Here is a 22,315-nt window from a genome sequence, read left to right on the forward strand (position 1 = left end):
CACAGCGCACCACAAGCATACATGTACAATAATCCTATGAGTTACCTTGGCATGCCTTGTGAAAGAGCTACTGATCTGTTTAACACAGAGCACCACAAGCATACATGTACAATAATCCTATGAGTTATCTTGGCATACCATGTGAAAGAGCTACTGATCTGTCAAACACAGAGCACCACAAGAATACATGTACAATAATCCTATGAGTTATCTTGGCATACCCTGTGAAAGAGCTACTGATCTGTCAAACACAGAGCACCACAAGAATACATTTACAATAATCCTATGAGTTACCTTGGCATGCCTTGTGAAAGAACTACTGATCTGTCAAACACAGAGCACCACAAGCATACATGAATACATGTACAATAATCCAATGAGTTATCTTGGCATACCCCAGGAGCTACAGATCAGTTTTACACAGAGCACTACAAGCATACATGAATACAAGTACAACTACATATATGTTTAACACAGAGCACCACAAGCATACATGAATACATGTACAAAGATCCTACGAGTTACCTTGGCATACCTCAGGAAAGAGCTACATATTTGTTGAACACAGAGCACCATAAGCATACATGAATACATGTACAATACTCCTATGAGTCACCTTGGCATACCAAGGGAAAGAGCTACAGATCTGTCAAACACAGAGCCCCACAAGCATACATGAATACATGTACAATAATCCTGTGAGTTACCTTAACATACCCAGGGAAAGAGCTACATACCTCTTCAACACAGAGCACCACAAGCATACATAAATACATGTACAACAATCCTATGAGTTACCTTGGCATACCCAGGGAAAGAACTACAGACCTGTTCAACACAGAGCACCACAAGCATATATGAATACAAATACAACTACATATATGTTTAACACAGAGCACCACAAGCATACATGAATACATGTACAATAATCCTATGAGTCACATTGGCATACCCAGGGGAAAAGCTACAGATCTGCTCAACACAGAGCACCATAAGCATATATACATATATGTACAATAATCCTATGAGTCACCTTGGCATACCCAGGGAAAGAGCTACAGATCTGTTCAACACAGAGCACCACAAGCATATATGAATACATGTACAATAATCCTATGAGTCACCTTGGCATACCCAGGGAAAGAGCTACAGATCTGTTCAACACAGAGCACCATAAGCATATATGAATACATGTACAATAATCCTATGAGTCACCTTGGCATACCCAAGGAAAGAGATACAGATCTGTTCAACACAGAGCACCACAAGCATATATGAATACATGTACAATAATCCTATAAGTTACCTTGGCATACCCCAGGAAAGAGCTACAGATCTGTCCAACATAGAGCATAAAAAGCATACATGAATATATGTATAATAATCCTATGAGTCACCTTGGCATACACAGGGAAAGAGCTACAGATCAGTACAACACAGAGCACCACAAGCATACTTAAATACATGTACAACAAGCAAATTCGTTGAATTGATATCCCCTGCCTGATTGGGCTAAGTCAAGGAATGGAAATCAATTGTTGATGAAATATATATATATATGAGTTTGAGTTTGATTGCAACTGTTTGAAATAAAAAAATATTGTACATAATGTAACATTTAGAATTGACCAAGAAACCTAGTTTATGACTCCATGTTACCCAGTTCCAAACTAATCTAAGATTTCATCAAGGCAAACATTCTGATCAAGTTTCATGAAGATTGGTCCAGATATATTGCAAAAAATATAGCCTCTAGTGTCCACAAGGTTTTTTTAAGATTTGACCCAGTGACCTCATTTTTGACCCCAAATGACCTACTAGTTTCAAACTATTCCAAGATTTCATTGAGGCATTCTGATTAAGTTTCATGGAAATTAGAGCAGATGTATTGCCTCTAGAGTGTTCCCAAGATTTCTGTAAGATATGACCTAGTTTTTGACCCATATAACACACTTTTAAAACGCAGTCAAAATTTAACCCAAAAGAACATTCTGACCATGTTTTAACTTAATCAGATCAATCACCACCATAAAATAGATCCTATGTTACCCAGTTTCAAATAAGTACAAGATTTCATCAAGGAAAATATTCTGATTAAGTTACGTTTTTGACCCCATGTGACCCACTTTTTTAAGTGATCCATATTTCATCAAGGGGTACATCATGACCTATTTTGAACATAACTTGACCAATAATTACCATGATATAGTTCTGGACAAGATTTTTCTAAGATTTGACCTATTGACCAAATTTTCAATCATATGTGACCCAGTTTTATTTATGACCAAGAGTTCATCAAGGAAAACATTCTGATTAAGTTTAATGAATATTTGACAATGTATAATGCCTCAAGTATGTTTCAAAGATTTTTCTAAGATTTGACCTAGTGACCTAGTTTTTGACCCCAAGTGACCCACTTTCAAAAGTGGTCGAGATTTGATCAAGAGGAACATTTTGGCCAAGTTTGAACATTTTCTGATCAATGCCTGACAAGAAATGGTACCGGACGGATGGACGGACGGATGGACGGACAGACAAACAACGCCAAAACAATATCCCCCTCCAGAAATCTTCAATTTGGTGGGGGATAATTATCCTATGAGTTACCTTGGCATACCCTGGGAAAGAGCTACAGATCTGTCTAACACCGAGCACCACAAGCATACAGAAGCCAATACTGGACAAGTACAGGATTCTCTCTGCTATCACAAACCCCACACGGAAAAACATGTTTGATGCTGGCAGGAACGGGATAATAATCAGGGCCAGTGCCATCGTCATACATCTGAAATAGATGGATTTTGGATCATGGATTTCCGTTTATGCTTATTCATATTGATGAATCTTTATTACTTTCTATAGTCGAAACCTTTTGGCTCGAACTCGCTTGGTTCGATTTTCCTTGTTGGCTTGAAGTGGATGTAAAGGACCGATTTCTTTGTACTTAAATTATCATTTCCGCTTAGCTCAAATTGAGGTATTTTTGCCGGTCCCTGGGAGTTAGAGCCAACTGTATATAATTATGAATCTTGCTCCAGTTTATTTCCGGGATCGGCTTGAAGTGGATGTAAAGGACCGATTTCTTTGTACTTAATGTTATCACTTCCGCTTAGCTCAAATTGAGGTATTTTTGCCGGTCCCTGGAAGTTAGAGCCAACTGTATATAATTATGAATCTTGCTCCAGTTTATTTCCGGGATCACATTTTGAGTTACAAGTTTCCTTGGTGTGGCATGAACCCATGATGTTTTGGGTGACAGGTGGACACCGATACAGCTACACATCACCTCACCTTCCAAAAATTACTTTCTATAACATTTGTGTGCTTGGTTTATTATTTTGTTTTTTGTTTGTAAAATGATTATTATATCCTCTTTTTTGCAGTAAGATAAACTAGAGCCATCACAGGGGTGATAAGGGCCCGTAATGACATCATATTGGAAAGATGCAATTTGAAGGCATGTTATTAAGTATATAACCAAGAGTCTATCTGTCAACTGTCAACACCAGTTCATAATTTCTAAGTATACAAAGGGCAATAAATGTGACAATATTAAGGCATGAGTTATATCATAAATCACCAAAAAGCATATTACAGTCAAAACTGTAATGACCCTTCATATTTTTTTAAGTATATGAAGGGCCATAAATCTGACAGTATTAAGCATTAGCACCATAACTTGACAGAAAGGAGAGTACTGTTACAGTGAGGAAGTTTTGAAAGTATGAATTTGATACCCTGAACATCAAAAAATATTTTTGAAGGGCCCTTGCTTGTATATAAAACTTCACATGAGGCACAGTGATTAAACCTTCTTAATTTCAGATTAAATATATAAATCCACTGTTGTTTTAATCGCAGAATGTATAAAAACAATGATGAACAAGAGCACCGCGAAACGGAGCAATATACGCCCGAAGAAGATTCGGCTTGAGGTCCTTTTAATGTAGTGATGATTTGTATAAAGTTATTTGAAAATCGCTTTATTTGTTACCAATTTATGGCCCGGACACGGAATTGCTAACGGACGAGTAACAAAGATGTGGCCCGGACACAGAATTGCTAATGCCCCCCCATGGTGATTCTAGTCTTTGAGGTATGGACCTGGAAATTGCGCGCGACACATCCTTTTAATGTAGTGATGATTTGTATAAAGTTATCTGAAAATCGCTTTATTAGTTACCAAGTTATGGCCCTGACATGGAATTGCTAACGGACGAGTAACAAAGATGTGGCCCGGACACAGAATTGCTAACGCCCCCCATTGGTGATTCTAGTCTTTGAGTTATGGCCTGGACATGGAATTGCTAACGTCCCCCCCATGGTGATTCTAGTCTTTGAGGTATGGACCTGGAAATTGCATGTGACACATCCTTTTAATGTAGTGATGATTTGTATAAAGTTATTTGAAAATCACTTTATTAGTAACAAAGATGTGGCCCGGACACAGAATTGCTAATGCCCCCCCATGGTGATTCTAGTGTTTGAGGTATGGACCTGGAAATTGCGCGCGACACATCCTTTTAATGTAATGATGCTTTGTATAAAGTTATTTGAAAATGACTTTATTAGTGACCAAGTTGTGGCCCGGACACGGATTTGCTAACGCACCCCCATGGTGATTCTAGTCTTTGAGGTATGGACCTGGAAATTGCGTGCGACACATCCTTTAAATGTAGTGATGATTTGTATAAAGTTATTTGAAAATCGCTTTATTAGTTACCAAGTTATGGCCCGGAAACAGAATTGCTAACGCCCCCCATGGTGATTCTAGTCTTTGAGGTATGGACCTGGAAATTGCGCGCGACACATCCTTTTAATGTAATGATGCTTTGTATACAGTTATTTGAAAATGACTTTATTAGTGATAAAGTTGTAACGCTCCCCCATGGTGATTCTAGTCTTTGAGGTTTGGACCTGGAAATTGCGCGCGACACATCCTTTTAATGTAATGATGCTTTGTATAAAGTTATTTGAAAATCACTTTATTAGTGACAAAGTTGTGGCCCGGACACGGAATTGCTAACGCACCCCCATGGTGATTCTAGTCTTTGAGGTATGGACCTGGAAATTGCGCACGACACATCCTTTTAATGTAGTGATGATTTGTATAAAGTTATTTGAAAATCGCTTTATTAGTTACTAAGTTATGGCCCGGACATGGAATGGTAACGGACGGACAGACGGACGGACAGACGGACACACGATGGAGGCCATAACATAATACGACCCTTCGGGCGTATAAAAATGAATCAAATTGACAAAAAAATGCCAGTTAGCGTCAGAGGTTTTCACAGGGGTTGAACCTGCAGGAAATCCAAGTGACAGTTGGGTGTTCATAATAACGAAGTAACCTCTCGACTACGCTGACACAAGTATTATAGGTTTAATAATATTGGCTATATACCTACCAGTGGTTATAAACAGACAGATCAATATCCAATACCACTTGTAAGCTATATCTGCTTCATACTCCATTTCTGATCGTGTATTTAGTTATGGAACTCTGCCATTTTTAAGTTATTTTATCGGGCTTGCAATAACATTACGCATTTTGTGCAATATCAAAACATTTAAATTCAGTTTCAACCCTGCATTCAAACTGTGTGTTCATTGTTATCAACTTCACACCCTCAACTCTGACAAAGATTAGAAGGATTTGTCCAGCAAACAGCTAGTTCTTCATTCAGATTGAATTTAAAAAGTTATAAAAGGTAATATTATTTGTTAATGGAAAAAGGGATGCAATCTGATCTAAGAAACAAATTAATAAATTTTATATATCAATTATTAGGAAATTATAAACAATCACTAGCTCTATAATCATTAATATCGATTATGGCAAAAAAACAAACAAGAAATACATCTATTTCGATCAATTCAATTTAAACCAATGCCTAGAAGTATTTCAAATAGTTCAATAAATGCTTTCATTTTCAAAACTAAATAAAAAAAATAAAACTTGTAGTAGAAACCATTTAGATAATAATCTTATCAAACACATTTGGCGATAGTTTGTTCTTTCTAGGAGGTTATTTGGATGTTTACATCAGTATAAAACCTCCATAAAAACGCATAACACAATCATTATCAGAATGAATGAATCACTTTCATTTTACTGAATGGACCAGTTTAGCTTTGTCAGGGTTTAATTGGCAGTATATTTAAATGGACCTCAGCCCCAGTGTAGTTTAATCATGCCCACAATTCATCATGTGTCTATGAACAAAGTCTAAGGTTCTGTAATGAAACATACCACTACCAATTGAATAAATAAACACTGTACTATGTCTTTATATTGTAAAACCTTTATAAATGATCCTTGAATCAATCAAAATATATGGTCACAATATTACGGGTATCTGTTACGATTTATTCACTTATTGTGTTAGATCAAATTTAATGCCAAAATTCATTTCAATATAACCTCCCTTATATAATCTTAATAATTTCACTTACTTTAAAATAGTTGCTTCTCTTGTATGAAGATAAGCCCATAACAGCTTTTATAGCAATGAACATGTGCACAGTTTTGAAATCAGCAATAATATCAATAATATAGTTACCTATGATTAACCATAGGATGACACCTTTTCTACATGTATTCCCAATCAAATATTGCCTGCGGGGGATACAGAGAGTTAAACATGAGCCTTGCAAGCAAATACCAAGGTTCCAATTCTCCCTGGTGACCAAGGGCATAAGTAAAAAAACATCTAGCTGAGTTCTGCCACTGATGGTACTTTAAATTACAATAAATAGATACTGTCCATATTAACATGTGTACTATTCATGGAATCATTTTGCAAAACAAGACATACTACACTTAAATTTCACCTTTGGTCTGATGTGATTGGTGCTTTCAGACACGCCCATACTAGGCAGCCAATGAAAATCCAGATAACAATGGCAGCAAGGATTCTGGGATCAGTGAACGATTCTATGACAGGCACACAGCCCATGGACCAATCAAAACAAAGCCACCAGGGATTAAGCATCAGCCACATATTGATGGAGTACAGGTAGTTGTAGTTCAATGCCTGGAAGAAATAACAAAGAAAACAATACTAACATTATTGTTGTTTACTGACTTAAATGCTCATAAAAATGCTTTGGAAAATAATATATTGGCACAAAAAGCCATTAGGCAAGAATAATTATTTTAAAAAAAGCATTCCAAAGTTTGGCGTCCACATATTATTTAATAAGTCTTAGCATGACAGCTAGTTAAACAGTAGTAGAAATTTCGCAAAGAACACAAGGGTGTAATTTTTCACTGTGATCTTGACCTTTGACCCAATGAAACCCAAAATCAACATGGGTCATCTAGATACTGGCCAGGCCCAACCTTCATGACAAGTTTGTTGACCATAGGTCCAGGAATTGTCGAGTTTGCCTTCAAGGTCGCTGTGATCTTAACCTTTGACCTGATGACCCCCAAAATAAATAGGGGTCATCTACTGGTCATGCCCAAGATACAAGTCAAGTTTGAGGGCCATTGGTGCAGGCATTTTCAAGTTATCACTCGGACAACCTTTTATCATTCAAGGTCAATGTGACCTTAACCTTTGGTTCGATGACCCCTAAAATCAATAGGGGTCATCTACTGGTCAGGCCCAACCACCAACTCAAGTTTAAGGGGCATGGGTGAATGTATTGTCGAGTTATCACTCTGAGAACTTTTAAACATTAAATGTCAATGTGACTTTGACCTTTGGCCCGATGAACCCCAAAATCAATAGGGGTCATTTACTGGTCAGGCCCAGGGTCCATGTCAAGTTTGATGACCATAGTTCTAGACATTAGTGATAAATCACTCGGATAAATTTTTAGCATTCAAGGTCACTGTGACCTTGACCTTTGACCCGATGACCCATAAAATCAATAGGGGTCATCTACTGGTCAGGCCCAGCCTCCATGTCAAGTTTGATGAACATAGGTCATTGGTGATAAATCACATGGACAAGCTTTAAAATCCTTTTACCATTTAAGGTCACTGTGACCTTGACCTTTGGCCCAATGACCCCTAAATCAATAGGGATCATCTACTGGTCAGACCCTATCTTCAAGTTAAGTTTGATGACCATACGTCACTCTGACAAGCTTTGGTCTACCAACGGTGAGCGACAGACCGACCGACATGTGCAAAGCAATAAACCCCTCTTCTTTGAAGGGGGGCATAATTATCCATCACCTAGATGGAAAGCAGTGGCGAAAGCCGACCAATGATCAATCAGCAAACAGTATCAGCTACACTGTATGCACCACCTTATATCAATAAAATGGTCCACTGATCATGTGCCTTCAATATACTCTAGCAATACACAGCTTTCAACCAAGACATTGGACTTTAACCCACTGACCTCAAAATCAATAGAGTTCATCTACTGGTCATGACAAACCTTCTTACTAATCATGAGGTTCTTAGGCCCCAGGGTTCTTCAGTTATTGATCGGAAACGGATTTTCAGCTCAAGGTCACCACCACTTTGACCTTTGACCAACTGACCTCAAATTCACTATGGTTCATCTACTGGTCATGACTAACCTTCGTACTAAGAATTTGCTTCCATGGCCCCAGCATTCTTCAGTTATTTATCAGAAACAGATTTTTAGATCAAGGTCACCATGACCTTGACCTTTGACCAACAGACCTCAAAATCTGTAAGACTCATCTGCTGGTCATGAACCATCAATTTTTTCGCTCTGTCACACTCAACAAGTATGTAAACCAAACTAAGGGAACTTGCTACGTATGTATAATTATGTGCACTCTTATGAACAACCTGTTACGGTCTTATTTTTTCCTTTGAACAACAGACAATCAAGAATCTATCAATCTGAAACGTACCCGCAGAATGGTTCCATTGACAAAGGAGTGTGGGTTATCAAACACCTGAAAGACAGGTGGGGTTGAGCCCATGAGCCTCCAGCGGTACAGTATCACGAGAAGGCCCGTACACAGCAACACTAAGTGGCGCTTCACCAGGCTTAATAACCATGCAGGAGGCTGTCTGAGCTGGAGAAAAGAATGTTAAGGGTATTTCAATGACAATTACTTTTTATCAATATGGAAAAATCAATAAACATGTTATTCTAGTAGAAATGCAATAACGTTTTTGTTGTTGTTGTTGTTAATTTTACAAGAGAGATGTACAGATTGACAAGAGCAAATCTACATGCCTTTATATTTGCGGGGGTTCCAAATTCTCCTAGAAACACTGTAAAATGTGCATGAAAAGATGATGCTGTATATGTGCAAGTATGTTCATACTTCATGTACAGAACAAGTTTTAAGCATGGTAAACTTTAAGTTTTTATTATTCAATACCTGTGCCTTGCCATTTCCATTGGCTGAAGTTCGGTGTTTTCTGCGTAGCCCGATCAAATCTAGCAGGTCCACCCCACATAGAACCACAATATCATATGCACTGCAAATGCCCTAAATAGAACAACATTAAGATAATATTTAATAGGGGCTTATGTTAACAATATTTACAGTTTTATAGTCGATTAGTGTTTCTACATATATTATGATTGAGCTCATTTAATGTGATTTTGCAGTTGTTAATATATTCTCTTGTGAAATCAAATAAATGCTGCTATTTTTTACACTTATCCTGAAACTCCAATAGATTTCTTTTTACTAGCACACCGTATAGGCATTACTGGTGAATTCAACCATGCTGGAAAATTCCATCTGGCACTCCCCATGCCAGATGAGTAAAGCGCTGCGACGTAATACTTTTTATTTCTTTTTAAGTTTTATTATACACTGTATGTAACCATAATTATAAGATTTTAATAGATGAGTTTCATAAACATTAACTTTACCTAAACATACATTCAAAACAAAACAAATAAAACCTTATAAAACGTGAAACTGAAGGAACTTCTTGATGTATGCAGTGAATGAAAATTACTGCTGGTCATGACGTCAGTAAAACATTGCATGTGCTTTTTGGTGAAATTTACAAAAATGCGCTTTCCTAAGTATTTTTTTCTCACAAAAATGTAATTTAAGGTATGCTAGAAATAATATAAATCATGTGTGTCAATTCCTGATCTGACCCTCGGGCACGCTGCATAGCCAGTAACTTGGCAAGCCTCGTTACCCGGCAATGCAGGTCCCCTCGGGTCTGATTTTTTTTATCCAAAACGGAAACATATGACAGATATTATTATTCCATTTCAAATTAAATACCATCATGACATAATCCACTTACAATAACTGTAATTCCCTGTTCCTTACAAAACACTGAGAGCATACAGAGGCACATACTGGCCAGGAGCCATACAATGGAGAATCCCTCAGGTCGACTGATTATATACCGGTCATCTTTCTCCTCACAATCTGTAAGTAAGAAATCATAAATACACAACCAGCAAACAGGCACATACTGGCAGGGGGCTATACTACATAGAGAGAGTGGTCTAGTGGTATAAGAGTATGCCTCTCACCTAAGAGGTCATGGGTTTGATCCCCACAGGGGTACTTTCTCATGGCTTGTCAAAATAGGAGACAGTACTGGTTTCTGCCCAGGACTTGAGAGTGATTTTATAAGCTTTCAGCTTTCGTCGAAATTGAGCAAACATAAATAAGTATATTCTATATGGTGAAACCCTAAGGTTTACCGATTATATACCAGACATAGTTCTCCTCACAATCGGTAAGTAATGAGTTATTAATATGCAGCTAACATACAGATGCACATACAGGCCAGGAGCCATACTGCAGAGAAACCCTCAGCTCGACTGATTATATTCCGGTCATAGTTCTGCTCACAATCAGTCAGTAAGGAGTCATAAATAGCAAAGATATAGAGGCACATACTGGCCAGGAGCCATTATATAGAGAAACACCAGGATGACTGATTAAATAATGGTTCTCTTTGTTTTTCTACTTTCTAAATAGTAAAATGTGGAAAAGTAACAAAAGCAGATTCTGCATTAAGACTAATATTGTGTATTACTATGACAGGGAACAATAATAGTAATACTAATGAAGATTGACACAATTCAGACAATAAACTGTTTCAAAAGTTGAAATCCCAACATATTTCAAGCATTTAATTTATTGGATTGATGTGAGATGTTTATGAGATATATATAGGATGACCGTAATGTCCTAGGTTCCATTAAAGTAGACATACTTTATTATAAAGGATGAACATATTGTTCTAGGTTCCATTGAAGTAGACATACTCTGTTATATAGGGTGACCATAATGTCCTAGTTTCCATTAAAGCAGACATACTCTGTTAAATAGGATGACCATAATGTCTTAGGTTCCATTAAAGTAGACATACTCTGTTATATACGATGACCATAATGTCCTAGGTTCCATTAAAGTAGACATACTCTGTTATATATACATTGACCATAATGTTCTAGGTTCCATTAAAGTGGGCATACTCTGTTATATACGATGACCATAATGTCCTAGGTTCCATTGAAGTAGACATACTCTGATCTAAAGGAAGGCCATTATGTCCTAGGTTCCATTAAAATTGACATACTCTGATATAAAGGAAGGCCATTATGTCCTTGGTTCCATTCATAATGTCCTTGGTACTATTAAAGTAGACATACTATGATGTAAAGGAGGGTCATGCCCTTGGTTCCATTAAGTAGACATACGCTGACTTACTTTATGGTCATGCCCTTAGTACCATTAAGGTTGACATACTCTGACATATATAATGGCCATGCCCTTAGAACCATTAAGGTTGACATACTCTGACATATATAATGGTCATGCCCTTGGTTCCATTAAGGTTGACATACTCTGACATATATAATGGTCATGCCCTTGGTTCCATTAAGGTTGACATACTCTGACATATATAATGGCCATGCCCTTAGAACCATTAAGGTTGACATACTCTGACATATATAATGGTCATGCCCTTGGTTCCATTAAGGTTGACATACTCTGACATATATAATGGCCATGCCCTTAGCACCATTAAGGTTGACATACTCTGATAGTTCAATACATAACTTCTGTCTCCAAAGTCAATGAGAGAAAAAATGTAATACTGTCAATGACACCTAGCAACTTGTTGAATTGAAATAAGTGCTTACCTATTGAGCAAGCCTTTACGTAGAGCAGGAATGAAAGTATGAACAGTACAGCACACAGGAGATCTGCACGTCCTACTATACCAGACACCTGCAATAGTACACAGAAAGGAGAGCATGATGAATATGGCACACAGGAGATCTGCACGCCCTACTACACCGTACTCTTGCAATAGTACACAGGAAGGAGAGCATGAACACTATGGCACACAGGAGATCTGCATGGCCGACTATACTGGTCATCTGAAATATTACACAGAAAGAACAGCATGAACACTATAGCAAACAGGAGATCTGCACAGTCTACTATACCGGACACCTGCAATAGTACACAGGACGGAGAGCATGAACACTATGGCACACAAGAGATCTGCACGGTCTGCTATACCGGACACCTGCAATTATACACAGGACGGAGAGCATGAACACTATGGCACACAGGAATTCTGCACGGTCTACTATACCGGACACCTGCAATAGAACACAGGAAGGAAAGTATGAACACAGGAGATCTGCACGCCATACTGTACCGGACACCTGCAAAAGTACACAAGAAGGAGAGCATGACACTATGGCACACAGGAGTTCTGTCAGTCTACTATACCGGACACCTGCAATAGTACACAGGAAGGAGAGTATGAACATTATGGCACACAGGAGGTCTGCACGGTCTACTATACTGGACACCTGCAATAGTACACAAGAAGGAGAGCATGAACACTATGGCACACAGGAGATCTGCACGGTCTACTATACCGGACACCTGCAATAGTACACAGGAAGGAGAGCATGAACACTATGGCACACAGGAGATCTGCATGGCCGACTATACTGGTCATCTGAAATATTACACAGAAAGAACAGCATGAACACTATAGCACACAGGAGATCTGCACAGTCTACTATACCGGACACCTGCAATAGTACACAGGACGGAGAGCATGAACACTATGGCACACAAGAGATCTGCACGGTCTACTATACCGGACACCTGCAATTATACACAGGACGGAGAGCATGAACACTATGGCACACAGGAATTCTGCACGGTCTACTATACCGGACACCTGCAATAGAACACAGGAAGGAAAGTATGAACACAGGAGATCTGCACGCCATACTGTACCGGACACCTGCAAAAGTACACAAGAAGGAGAGCATGACACTATGGCACACAGGAGTTCTGTCAGTCTACTATACCGGACACCTGCAATAGTACACAGGAAGGAGAGCATGAACACAATGGCACACAGGAGATCGGCACGGTCTACTATACCGGACACCTGCAATAGTACACAGGAAGGAGAGCATGAACACTATGGCACACAGGAGATCTGCACGGTCTACTATACCGGACACCTGCAATAGTACACACTACTATACCAGACATGTGAAGGACATGAAGGACAGCTGTATGTTTTAGAAAGAGCATTATCATCAACAGCAATAAATCAAATATAATAGTTTGTTTTTAGAACCTTAATATTGAGCCTTTCCTTTAACAACTAGTCACACAAATACTTGATTACCATAAAACTTCCATTACAATTCCCGTTATTTTTTTAATTTTTAATAAAATTATATTAAAAAAATATTTCATTACCATACATTACATATAAGTACTTTGGTGATCAAATGCAACACACATATCTTTCGTTAATTGCGATCATTCATCAGGCAAAAATAAATAAAAAGTTCTTTGTTTCCACTTACATGTCCAAAAAAACAGGGTAGGTAGGCATAACTTCTTCTTTTTTTCTACCAGTAATTTTTTTTTTGGAGAACCGGAATTCTGTACCAAACCGACATTATACGACCGACAAGGGTACCGAGCATATCACTTTTGTAGAAAACATTTTGAATACTAAATGGTCAAATTTTAACAAATTCACATTTTGTAGGAAATAACAGAAAAAAATCTAAATCTAAAAAAAATGTAGGGTCGGGAAGAAAAAATAATATTAGACGGGTAAGTGAAAACAAACAACTTATTAGTTTACGCCAAAGTAGTCTACAGGTAGTAGCTTACACTTTCAGTGTGTATAGGATGTACTGCAAACAGAATGGTGCACAACAGTGACGACCTCGCCGCCTTGAACTCGAGTGACCCCGTTGCCATGGAAACAGAGTAGCCACCAAACAGTATTGAGAACATACGGAGGAGTAGCACGGAGACGCCTGCGTGAAGGAGAATGTTCGGAATGTGGAAGAAGAGAGGATTTAAACCTCCCGCTAGTGCATAGCTCCATCTGAACAAAAAGACAATCAAAATATTCATAAAAATATTAATTGTAGTCTTTCAGGTTATACATTTTTCAGGAAATCCCATGATTCTCTGAAACAAATTACACCGAACATACTTCATAGTTAGCTTGAAACATAAGTGTACTGTGTACGTTGTTACAGTAAAACTGCAGTCATTCGGACAGGCATTCATTAGAAAACCCGCGTTCATTCGAGGTCGAAGCTTAGTCCGGACTTTTGTATATTCTATTTTCATATAAAATATACTGACACTGGATCGAAACCTAAATAATTCGAGTGGTCGGCACCATTGCCGGTCCCAAATACACAAATCATGCGCAAAACCTTATTATTACCTTGAGGTAATTATTTCACACATCTTCCTGAAAGCATGTTCCAAATAGCCCAACAATTGGCAGGTTTTATCATTTTCAAAAGTTGTAAAAATTTGAAAAAAGGTGTGAAAATCCAATTTTCACTGTTAACGTTTGACAGCTAATAATTCATAAAGGCATTTGAGAAGACGTACATTGTGAATGTTTATGAATGGAATTTAATCATATTCTTATGTTGTTTGTTTAGAAAATGTTTTTGTATTTTGTAAAAATAAACTTTGCTAATTTAATATTCAGTTATTGTTTTTTCTTCAACATTTTAACATTTTGTATACAACAGCTTTTGAACCAGGGCATCTGAAAACCGGCAATTTGCCAGTCTGGACCGATTTTGACCAAGCCAGACCGATTTCAGATTCAAAAAGTGTAAAAAAAAAATCGGTCCGAAATGTTCTCATTTTTTTATAAGTCAGTAAAAATTGTGATACACAAACATTCTTGGGTCATTCACACATTCAAAATTACCCCCAATAAAAGTGTCCTAGTTACCATCAGACCAATGCGACCAGCAGCTTTTTCGCTACGCTGAACACTCTATAGCCTATCTGTTAATTAGCAGACGCTTGCAATCGGTCCAATCACGTGTATTGGTAGGTCGCAGAAGACACAATTAAACAAACTATGTGTTAATAATGTGCTTGCAGCTATCCTGATTTAGTGTTAAAATCGGTCCATATTTTCACATGGCAATATGCTATGTTGTCGACGATAATTACATGATAAATCCATTTGTTGATTACCAAACTGTTAAATTTAAATTTTAATAAAGAAGCATTGCTGGTTAAAAACGGTTTTAAAGATAAATGCAATTGTCATTGTTAATCCGCGAAAGCATTAAAATTTCGAATTAATTAACCTAGTCATATAGGATATCAACTGAGACACGTTTGATAAACTACAGAGTCTGAGAGCTGAGCGCACCGCTTACGTCATTTTAATTCGCAGTAATGAAACATTCGTCTTCGATATCAAACTTATAGCTTGAAGCCCCGATTATAAATCCAGATATATATCACTATTTAAGATAATAAGTTAATTACGATCGCAGTCGTTCTTGTTAGAAACGCTGCAGAACTCGATGAGGATCTCATTTGAATTAAGCTTGTATCAATGACTATCTAAATCGGCTATGATGGCTCTAGAGCCCTCTTACAAATTGCCACATCACGAAAAAATATTGACAGAATACACGTCGCGAAAATGTATGACTTTTCTATATTATCGGACTTTTGAACAGGTCTATCTTTTTTGAGGGGGGGGGGGGGGATAATTTTTTTGTGGCGGGGGGTTGTCGCCGGGTCTGGACTGATTGAGGTTCCAAACTTTTAGAAGCCCTGTTTTGAACATATGAGTGATTACTACAACTCAATACATAATCGGTGCCAAAGTAAACTTACGACTACAAATTTTAAAAATACATTGTAAGACATTTTATAACAGACTTAAATGGAACCTTGGGTCATTCGAAACTTTGGGTCACTCAAGGTTTTAGATCGGTCACCCCTGTACTCGAGCAATCGCAGTTTTACTGTAATTTTAATTCCAAAAGACCTTATAAATATCAATCTCAACAAAACTCATTAAACTTATACAAAGTGAAATTCTTGTTTTGAGAATGGTTTTGTTACTGACAATCATTAATACTAAACATCATCTAGGATATAAGTAACTTGTGTTTCCCAATTTGACCCATTAGGGCTCATGTAAAAGCCAGTATCAACATTTGATGTATCTCGCCAAGTTACAGGTTACCAAGTGTGCACAAGGGTTTGATTTTGCCATCTGTTCTTGACACACATGACTGATTTACTTTATCTCCTTTACTGACTTATAACGCCAAATAATTCAAATAAACAGTTGACATTATTTAAATTTATCATTTATTTGATTTTGCACGTCAGGTTTGTCACAATTGAAGATTTCATTTAAATGTTTTCAATTGGTGTGGGTAACTAATCTTCAATGGCGTACAGAAGAGTGATTTTTCCAGCACTAAGGTCACATGACCAGAAATACACGTCCAGTTTGCAAGAACATCATATCCATGTCAACATCAGTTGGAATTAGAGACACATACCTGAATGTTAATGTAGTAAGTGGTCTATAAGATTTGTGACTTGTCTTTGAATCCAACTTCTTTCCCCAGAAATCATTTGAGAACACATTTGCGACGGGAGTGTCTGGTAGCAGATCCTTGTTACCGACAATAGCCTCGCTATCATCAAATACAAAATCACCATTGTATGTGATCACAAAACATGTCACTGATATCATGAATACTAAGGCCGCTGCATGGGAATATTTTAATCGGGGGATTGGGAGAAAGTTTTCTGGGTTTGGACGGAAGCTGATGGCAGGATCTGGTAGGTCAGGCTCAAGGGAACCTGCCCCGTTAACAGCCGCGCCATTCATGAAGTAGCCGTTCTTATAACGGTGGGACCTCTTTAAGTGCATTCATTCTGAAAGTAGAACATGTACACAGTTTTGCATGTTTCTATTCTATAATTCTAGGACATAATAATTTAACTTTAAAAAGGTTTCCATTAATATTAAAAAAGAATAAAAAATCTTGTTACTTAAAATATCTTCAAACAAGTATGCACATTTTTCCAACAAAGCTTGAAGTAAAGAAGTAAAAATAATGTTTCATTAGTTATTAGTAAGGCTTTATTTCAGTTTGACATAAACTAATATCAGCATCATTACATCTTAAATGGGGATGTTTTCGGATGTGCATTTCCATTCACAAGTTTCAAATTTAAAGACACTGATAAATAACAGATAGATGATAACATTTATTGCCAATATGGTGTCAAACCGCACCCAATTTGTATAAATGTCATCCATTATGATATATCTTTTACAGTTGAATGCACAAAAAAGACTCATTTCTGCTCATATAATAGTATATCACAGCATAAAACATAATTACAATCATAAACTCTTCCTTACACTAATAAACAGTGGTTTACACCACAGGGCAAAACTGCATGAACCCATATATATTATATTGGCGTGAAATTGTGCCAATTTATATCAAAATTAAAAAATACATAATCAACAGCAAGATGTTTGTACATATTATCTTTGTTTTTGTTTATTTATTAATTCTCATATCAGAACAATAATCATGCCAAGCTCTTATAACCATGCAATTATAAAGGAGGGCTAATAAGAATAAGGATATCCGGATATATGCATTCTACTTAAAACATGGTAGCCATGACAACATGCTAGTTGTATTCATTCGGATATCAACTAGTTTCAACATTAAAATGACTGGCTCATGATTTGTAAAAATGCACTCTTTTTTATTACAAATAAAGTATTGCAAATCATAAGGAGCGTTAAAACTAAGATACTGACAGCTGGAACCCTTCAGTAAATGTTGATTTCACTCAATTATCGTCTTTGAAGACCACAATTTTCAATCACGTTTTTAAGCATTGAGCAATTTGATTGGTTTATTAACATTAGCACATGATGTTATCCATGTATTCTCAAGAGTCAAAATATCTAACTACTGTTGAAAAAGTCCTTGTGGCTTTTAGATAAGGCGTCGGTCCTCTATTTTTTTCTTGACTTTACGCACCCACCAAAATAAAAATATTTATATATGGTACTAGAACTGTATTTTTTTCTGCTATTTTGATATCAAAGAGTAATATAATGATAAAGTAAGTGTTTTCAGATGCTTTACCAGAAAAACTTGGGCTAAAAACTTGGGCTAAAAACTTGGGCTAAAAACATGAGCGAGTCCCTTGAAGACACATGCCACACATGACATTATGCTACTGCTGGTCTGTCAATGCCATAAACCAGAGAAATAATTGGCCTCCTGTGTGATTGTGTATTACCATGGTATCAGTTCTTGAGCATGTCTTCAATGGTTTTGTTTTGGTGGTCTGTTAAAATTCATTAGAAATCCATTGAACTTGATCTTCACCTCAACAATCATACAGAATGTACCTAAAATACATATCATGGAATCTATGTATAAGAAATTGTATCCATTATATGTTTTTCGGTGGTTTATCAGTGAAATAAAAATGATATAACAGTTTGATATTTTTCTATGATTTGAAATTTTAGCTTGCTCCCACTTTAAAACAAAAAGTCAGCAGGCACTGAGGGCTGTGACAGTCAGTTTCAATGACATTTCCAAAATGACATTACATTTCAATACAATTTGGATACAAAGTGTGTGTTTCAGTGTAGGATAATATATAGAGAGCACCTTAAGCTCTATTTCAAGAATGGCATAGGGGTGAATGAAATATTTACTTTTAGTGTTCAAGAGTGAAATATATTGCAATCTTCCACAGAAACAGAACAATTATCCTTTTTGTCATTATCAACCAGGACTTGTATCTTTAATATGACAAGTCATGAAACAAAAGCCATTATGACATTAGAAAAATTATTTATTACAACCATAGGTGAAAAAAAAGAAAAGTTTTTGTCACATTCAAATAAGGTGTGGGGGAAGCTTCACGGTAACGATTTGTATATGATACAAATTATGGAAATCTTGGCAAAACTAATTACTAAGATTGGTCTCCAATATGATAGCATCGCTTGTTAAATGATGTATGACAGCTTGTTACAGCGATATGACTGTTGTCAGTGGGTGTATAACAATTTTAGGATTATACTTCAAGGTTAGGCAATTAAGTCCTCAGTTTGTGGTATTATAAACGTCTATATCATAAGAAAAGGTATTACAAAATCTCTACCTATTAGATTAAATCAAAGAAATTGAAAAAAGGCACTAATTAAGGAATAGTTGGTGTTTCTTTTTGTTTTGCTAAAATGATTTTTTTACATAAGTAACATTACTTAATTAAGCCAAGCTGCTGACTTAATTGTTTAGTAAAGTAAAATATTTCTTAGTTTTTGTTGACCGACAGAACGCTGCTACTTAAAAAATGCTTATACGGCTGCCAAATGACCCAAAATAAAATCATGTGTCTGAAATAAGTCGAATGTCATTTCTATACATTTTGTTTATCTCTTTTTGCTTTCAACAATGTTTACATAATATATAATCTATCCTTGACCACACTGCCGCCAGTGCACGCACACTGTGGCAGCTAGGACTGTGACTAATCTCTGTCAAATTTAAACCTTCATTCCGTTACTACCCTATACTTCAGATGGACTGGAAATTTCATTTTCAACTTGAAAACTAAACATAATTCAAATAAAATATTCTGAACAAGAACAGTATTGAAAAGTCTAACAAATGTTTAATAATCTTTAAATTCAACAAAAATCCACTTTAAAAACTACCTGCAAATCAAATATTGAAATTGCACTTCAATTTAGGTAGAATATCTTTATATAAACAAGAGGCCCAAAAGGGCCTATGCTCTACTGGCATGGCTCTTGTGGTCATTTTCAATCCAGAGCATGTATGTTTGAGTAATATGCAACAAATATATAGTTCACTTTTTGTGTTTGGGTTAGCTGAAAATGCTGCACGTTCAACATCTGAGGACAGGAAGTGTTGTAAGCAGATTAGTTGCATGAACTATTTTAATATGTGCCAAGTAAAGGTCATCTGAGGGTAAAAAATATTTGCTTTCAAAACTCATGGTCAAAATTTCATTTCTGTAGCAATAAAAATAAAAAGTCGGTGGCTTTAAAAATAAAAAGTTGGTCAAAGGTCAATGTCAAGGACATCTGAGGACAACATTAATGCTTGTTTGCAAAACTGTTCACATGGTCAAAATTTCATTACTGTACATGTAGCTTTAAAAATTAAAAAGCAAGTCAAAAGGGGTGGGGCCAGCTTTTGCCCAAGGGGCATTATTTCAAATGTTTTCAAATGCATCATATGATGCTCTACAACAAATATCAAACGTATGGGCCTTGTGGTTTGAAACAAGAAGACTTTGAAAATATTTCTTAAATAAGTCTCTAGGAAAATTTTGACACCCAGGGCAGTGCCAGTTTTGACCCAAGGGGCATAATTTGAACAACCATGGTAGTGGACCACTAAATAAAGCCTTGTTCAAATTAGCCAGGATTTGCATAGTGGTTTCAGACAAAAAGGTTTTAAACATTTCCCAATTTAAGGGGGGGGGGGGGGAGTCCGTCCCTTACAAAGAAAAGAGAACTCTTCCCAGGGCCTCCGCCAATGAGGTCTTTTGTGTTGGCCGCACTGGTCCCTTGCGGGACGATCTCCGTGGGGGGGCAGTAATGACCCCAGGGGCATAATTTGAAAAACCTTCACAAGCAATTGTGACTTTACATGTAAACTTGGCTAAAAATAGACTACGCTCATGTAGACTTTGCTAAAAATAGACATGGCTAAAAATAGCATTTTTTTATACTTTTAAGACCCATAATCCAGGCATGCATGTGCGGATCTGGCTGGTTTTCGAAAAGAACCGAGCTCTTATGGATATCTAAATACTGTACAAGTTTCATCTAGATACAATCAAAACTGAAGACTGTATCATGTTCACAAGCAATTGTTTACAGACGCACGGACGCACAGACGCACATACTACATACACATTACCATCGCATAAGCTCTGCTGGCCTTTGATCAGTTGAGCTAAAAACAACTATTCATGAGTCAACATTTGCATTGCATTAGCACAACTATTACTGGTATGACATACATGTGATAACGTCCCGGACGTCCGGGATTGTCCCGGAAATCGTATCTCTGTCACGGAGTCACGGAGGGTGCATGTTTGTCCCGGAAAGTCATAAAAAAAAAAAACGAAAAAAAAAATCTCGGAATCGGAATCGATTATCTTAATTTTACCAATGTAAGTCAGCTATTTTGCCTGTCCGGGACACTAGTCGTAAAACACAGGACATGTTGACACTAATCCGTTAATTGGTACCTGTGTCGGCGAGATCATCGTCAATCACCCGATAAATGATCTATCGGCCTATTGTTGTGCTTAACGAGTCGGGGAGGGTTCTTGTATACAAATTCATTGTTTTCATATGGATTTGTTTGGTCTTATGAATGATAGCTTTTAATTGATGAATTGATATTTTTCACACATTTTACCAACAAACGAGCATGAAGGTAAGTTCAAAGAAAGTGACAAAATGAGTAAAAAAACAAAATTAAAACACGGAAAACATCCCATATTCCTTTCAAATTTCAAAGTCGATACGTCGTTATACTTTAAACAACTTAAGCGTCCATAAGGAATTTTAGTGTTTTGACCTTTTTTCCGAACTATCGTGTGTATTTTTACGCCGAAATAAAACTGACGATATGGTGTTTACAGGTGGTTATATAGAGTGCTTTAATCACGTGACCATGGTAAGTCACGTGATCGCTTTATACAGCCGATTGTGGACACGTCCCTCTATCAAAATTATATGCATCTCCAAACGGAAAAAAGCTCATCGACTGGAAAATCTTCTTTATCGTCTGGAAAATATTGTGTGTCATAAATTGCAAACGTTTTAAATGTGATGAAAAAATAAATATTTTGTAACGCATGTTCTCAAAAGCGCGGGAAAACAGGTGCCCGTATAGTTGTTTATTTCCTGTTTTGATGAAACCGAAAGTAGACTGCATATCCTCCTGGTTAGCACTTCATTTAAAGCCTGGGA

General features: G+C 37.0%; 1 protein-coding gene across 2 annotated transcripts in view; it reads right to left on the reverse strand.

Moving 5' to 3' along the window:
- Positions 1 to 22,315, reverse strand: part of LOC128220376 (protein O-mannosyl-transferase TMTC4-like) — a 57,655-nt gene that overhangs the window by 17,081 nt on the left and 18,259 nt on the right. For both annotated transcript variants that reach the window (XM_052928747.1, XM_052928746.1), the window contains exons 2-9: positions 16,800 to 17,181; positions 14,113 to 14,332; positions 12,087 to 12,174; positions 10,226 to 10,353; positions 9,331 to 9,441; positions 8,851 to 9,018; positions 6,838 to 7,040; positions 2,608 to 2,785 (exon numbers count right to left, since the gene is read on the reverse strand). In XM_052928747.1, coding sequence (XP_052784707.1) covers positions 2,608 to 2,785; positions 6,838 to 7,040; positions 8,851 to 9,018; positions 9,331 to 9,441; positions 10,226 to 10,353; positions 12,087 to 12,174; positions 14,113 to 14,332; positions 16,800 to 17,176 — 1,473 coding nt within the window. In that variant the 5' untranslated portion in view covers positions 17,177 to 17,181. The remainder of the gene's footprint in view (positions 1 to 2,607; positions 2,786 to 6,837; positions 7,041 to 8,850; positions 9,019 to 9,330; positions 9,442 to 10,225; positions 10,354 to 12,086; positions 12,175 to 14,112; positions 14,333 to 16,799; positions 17,182 to 22,315) is intronic.

This window comes from Mya arenaria, chromosome 15 (genome assembly GCF_026914265.1).
Source record: "Mya arenaria isolate MELC-2E11 chromosome 15, ASM2691426v1".
Classification (NCBI taxonomy): Eukaryota; Metazoa; Mollusca; class Bivalvia; order Myida; family Myidae; genus Mya; species Mya arenaria.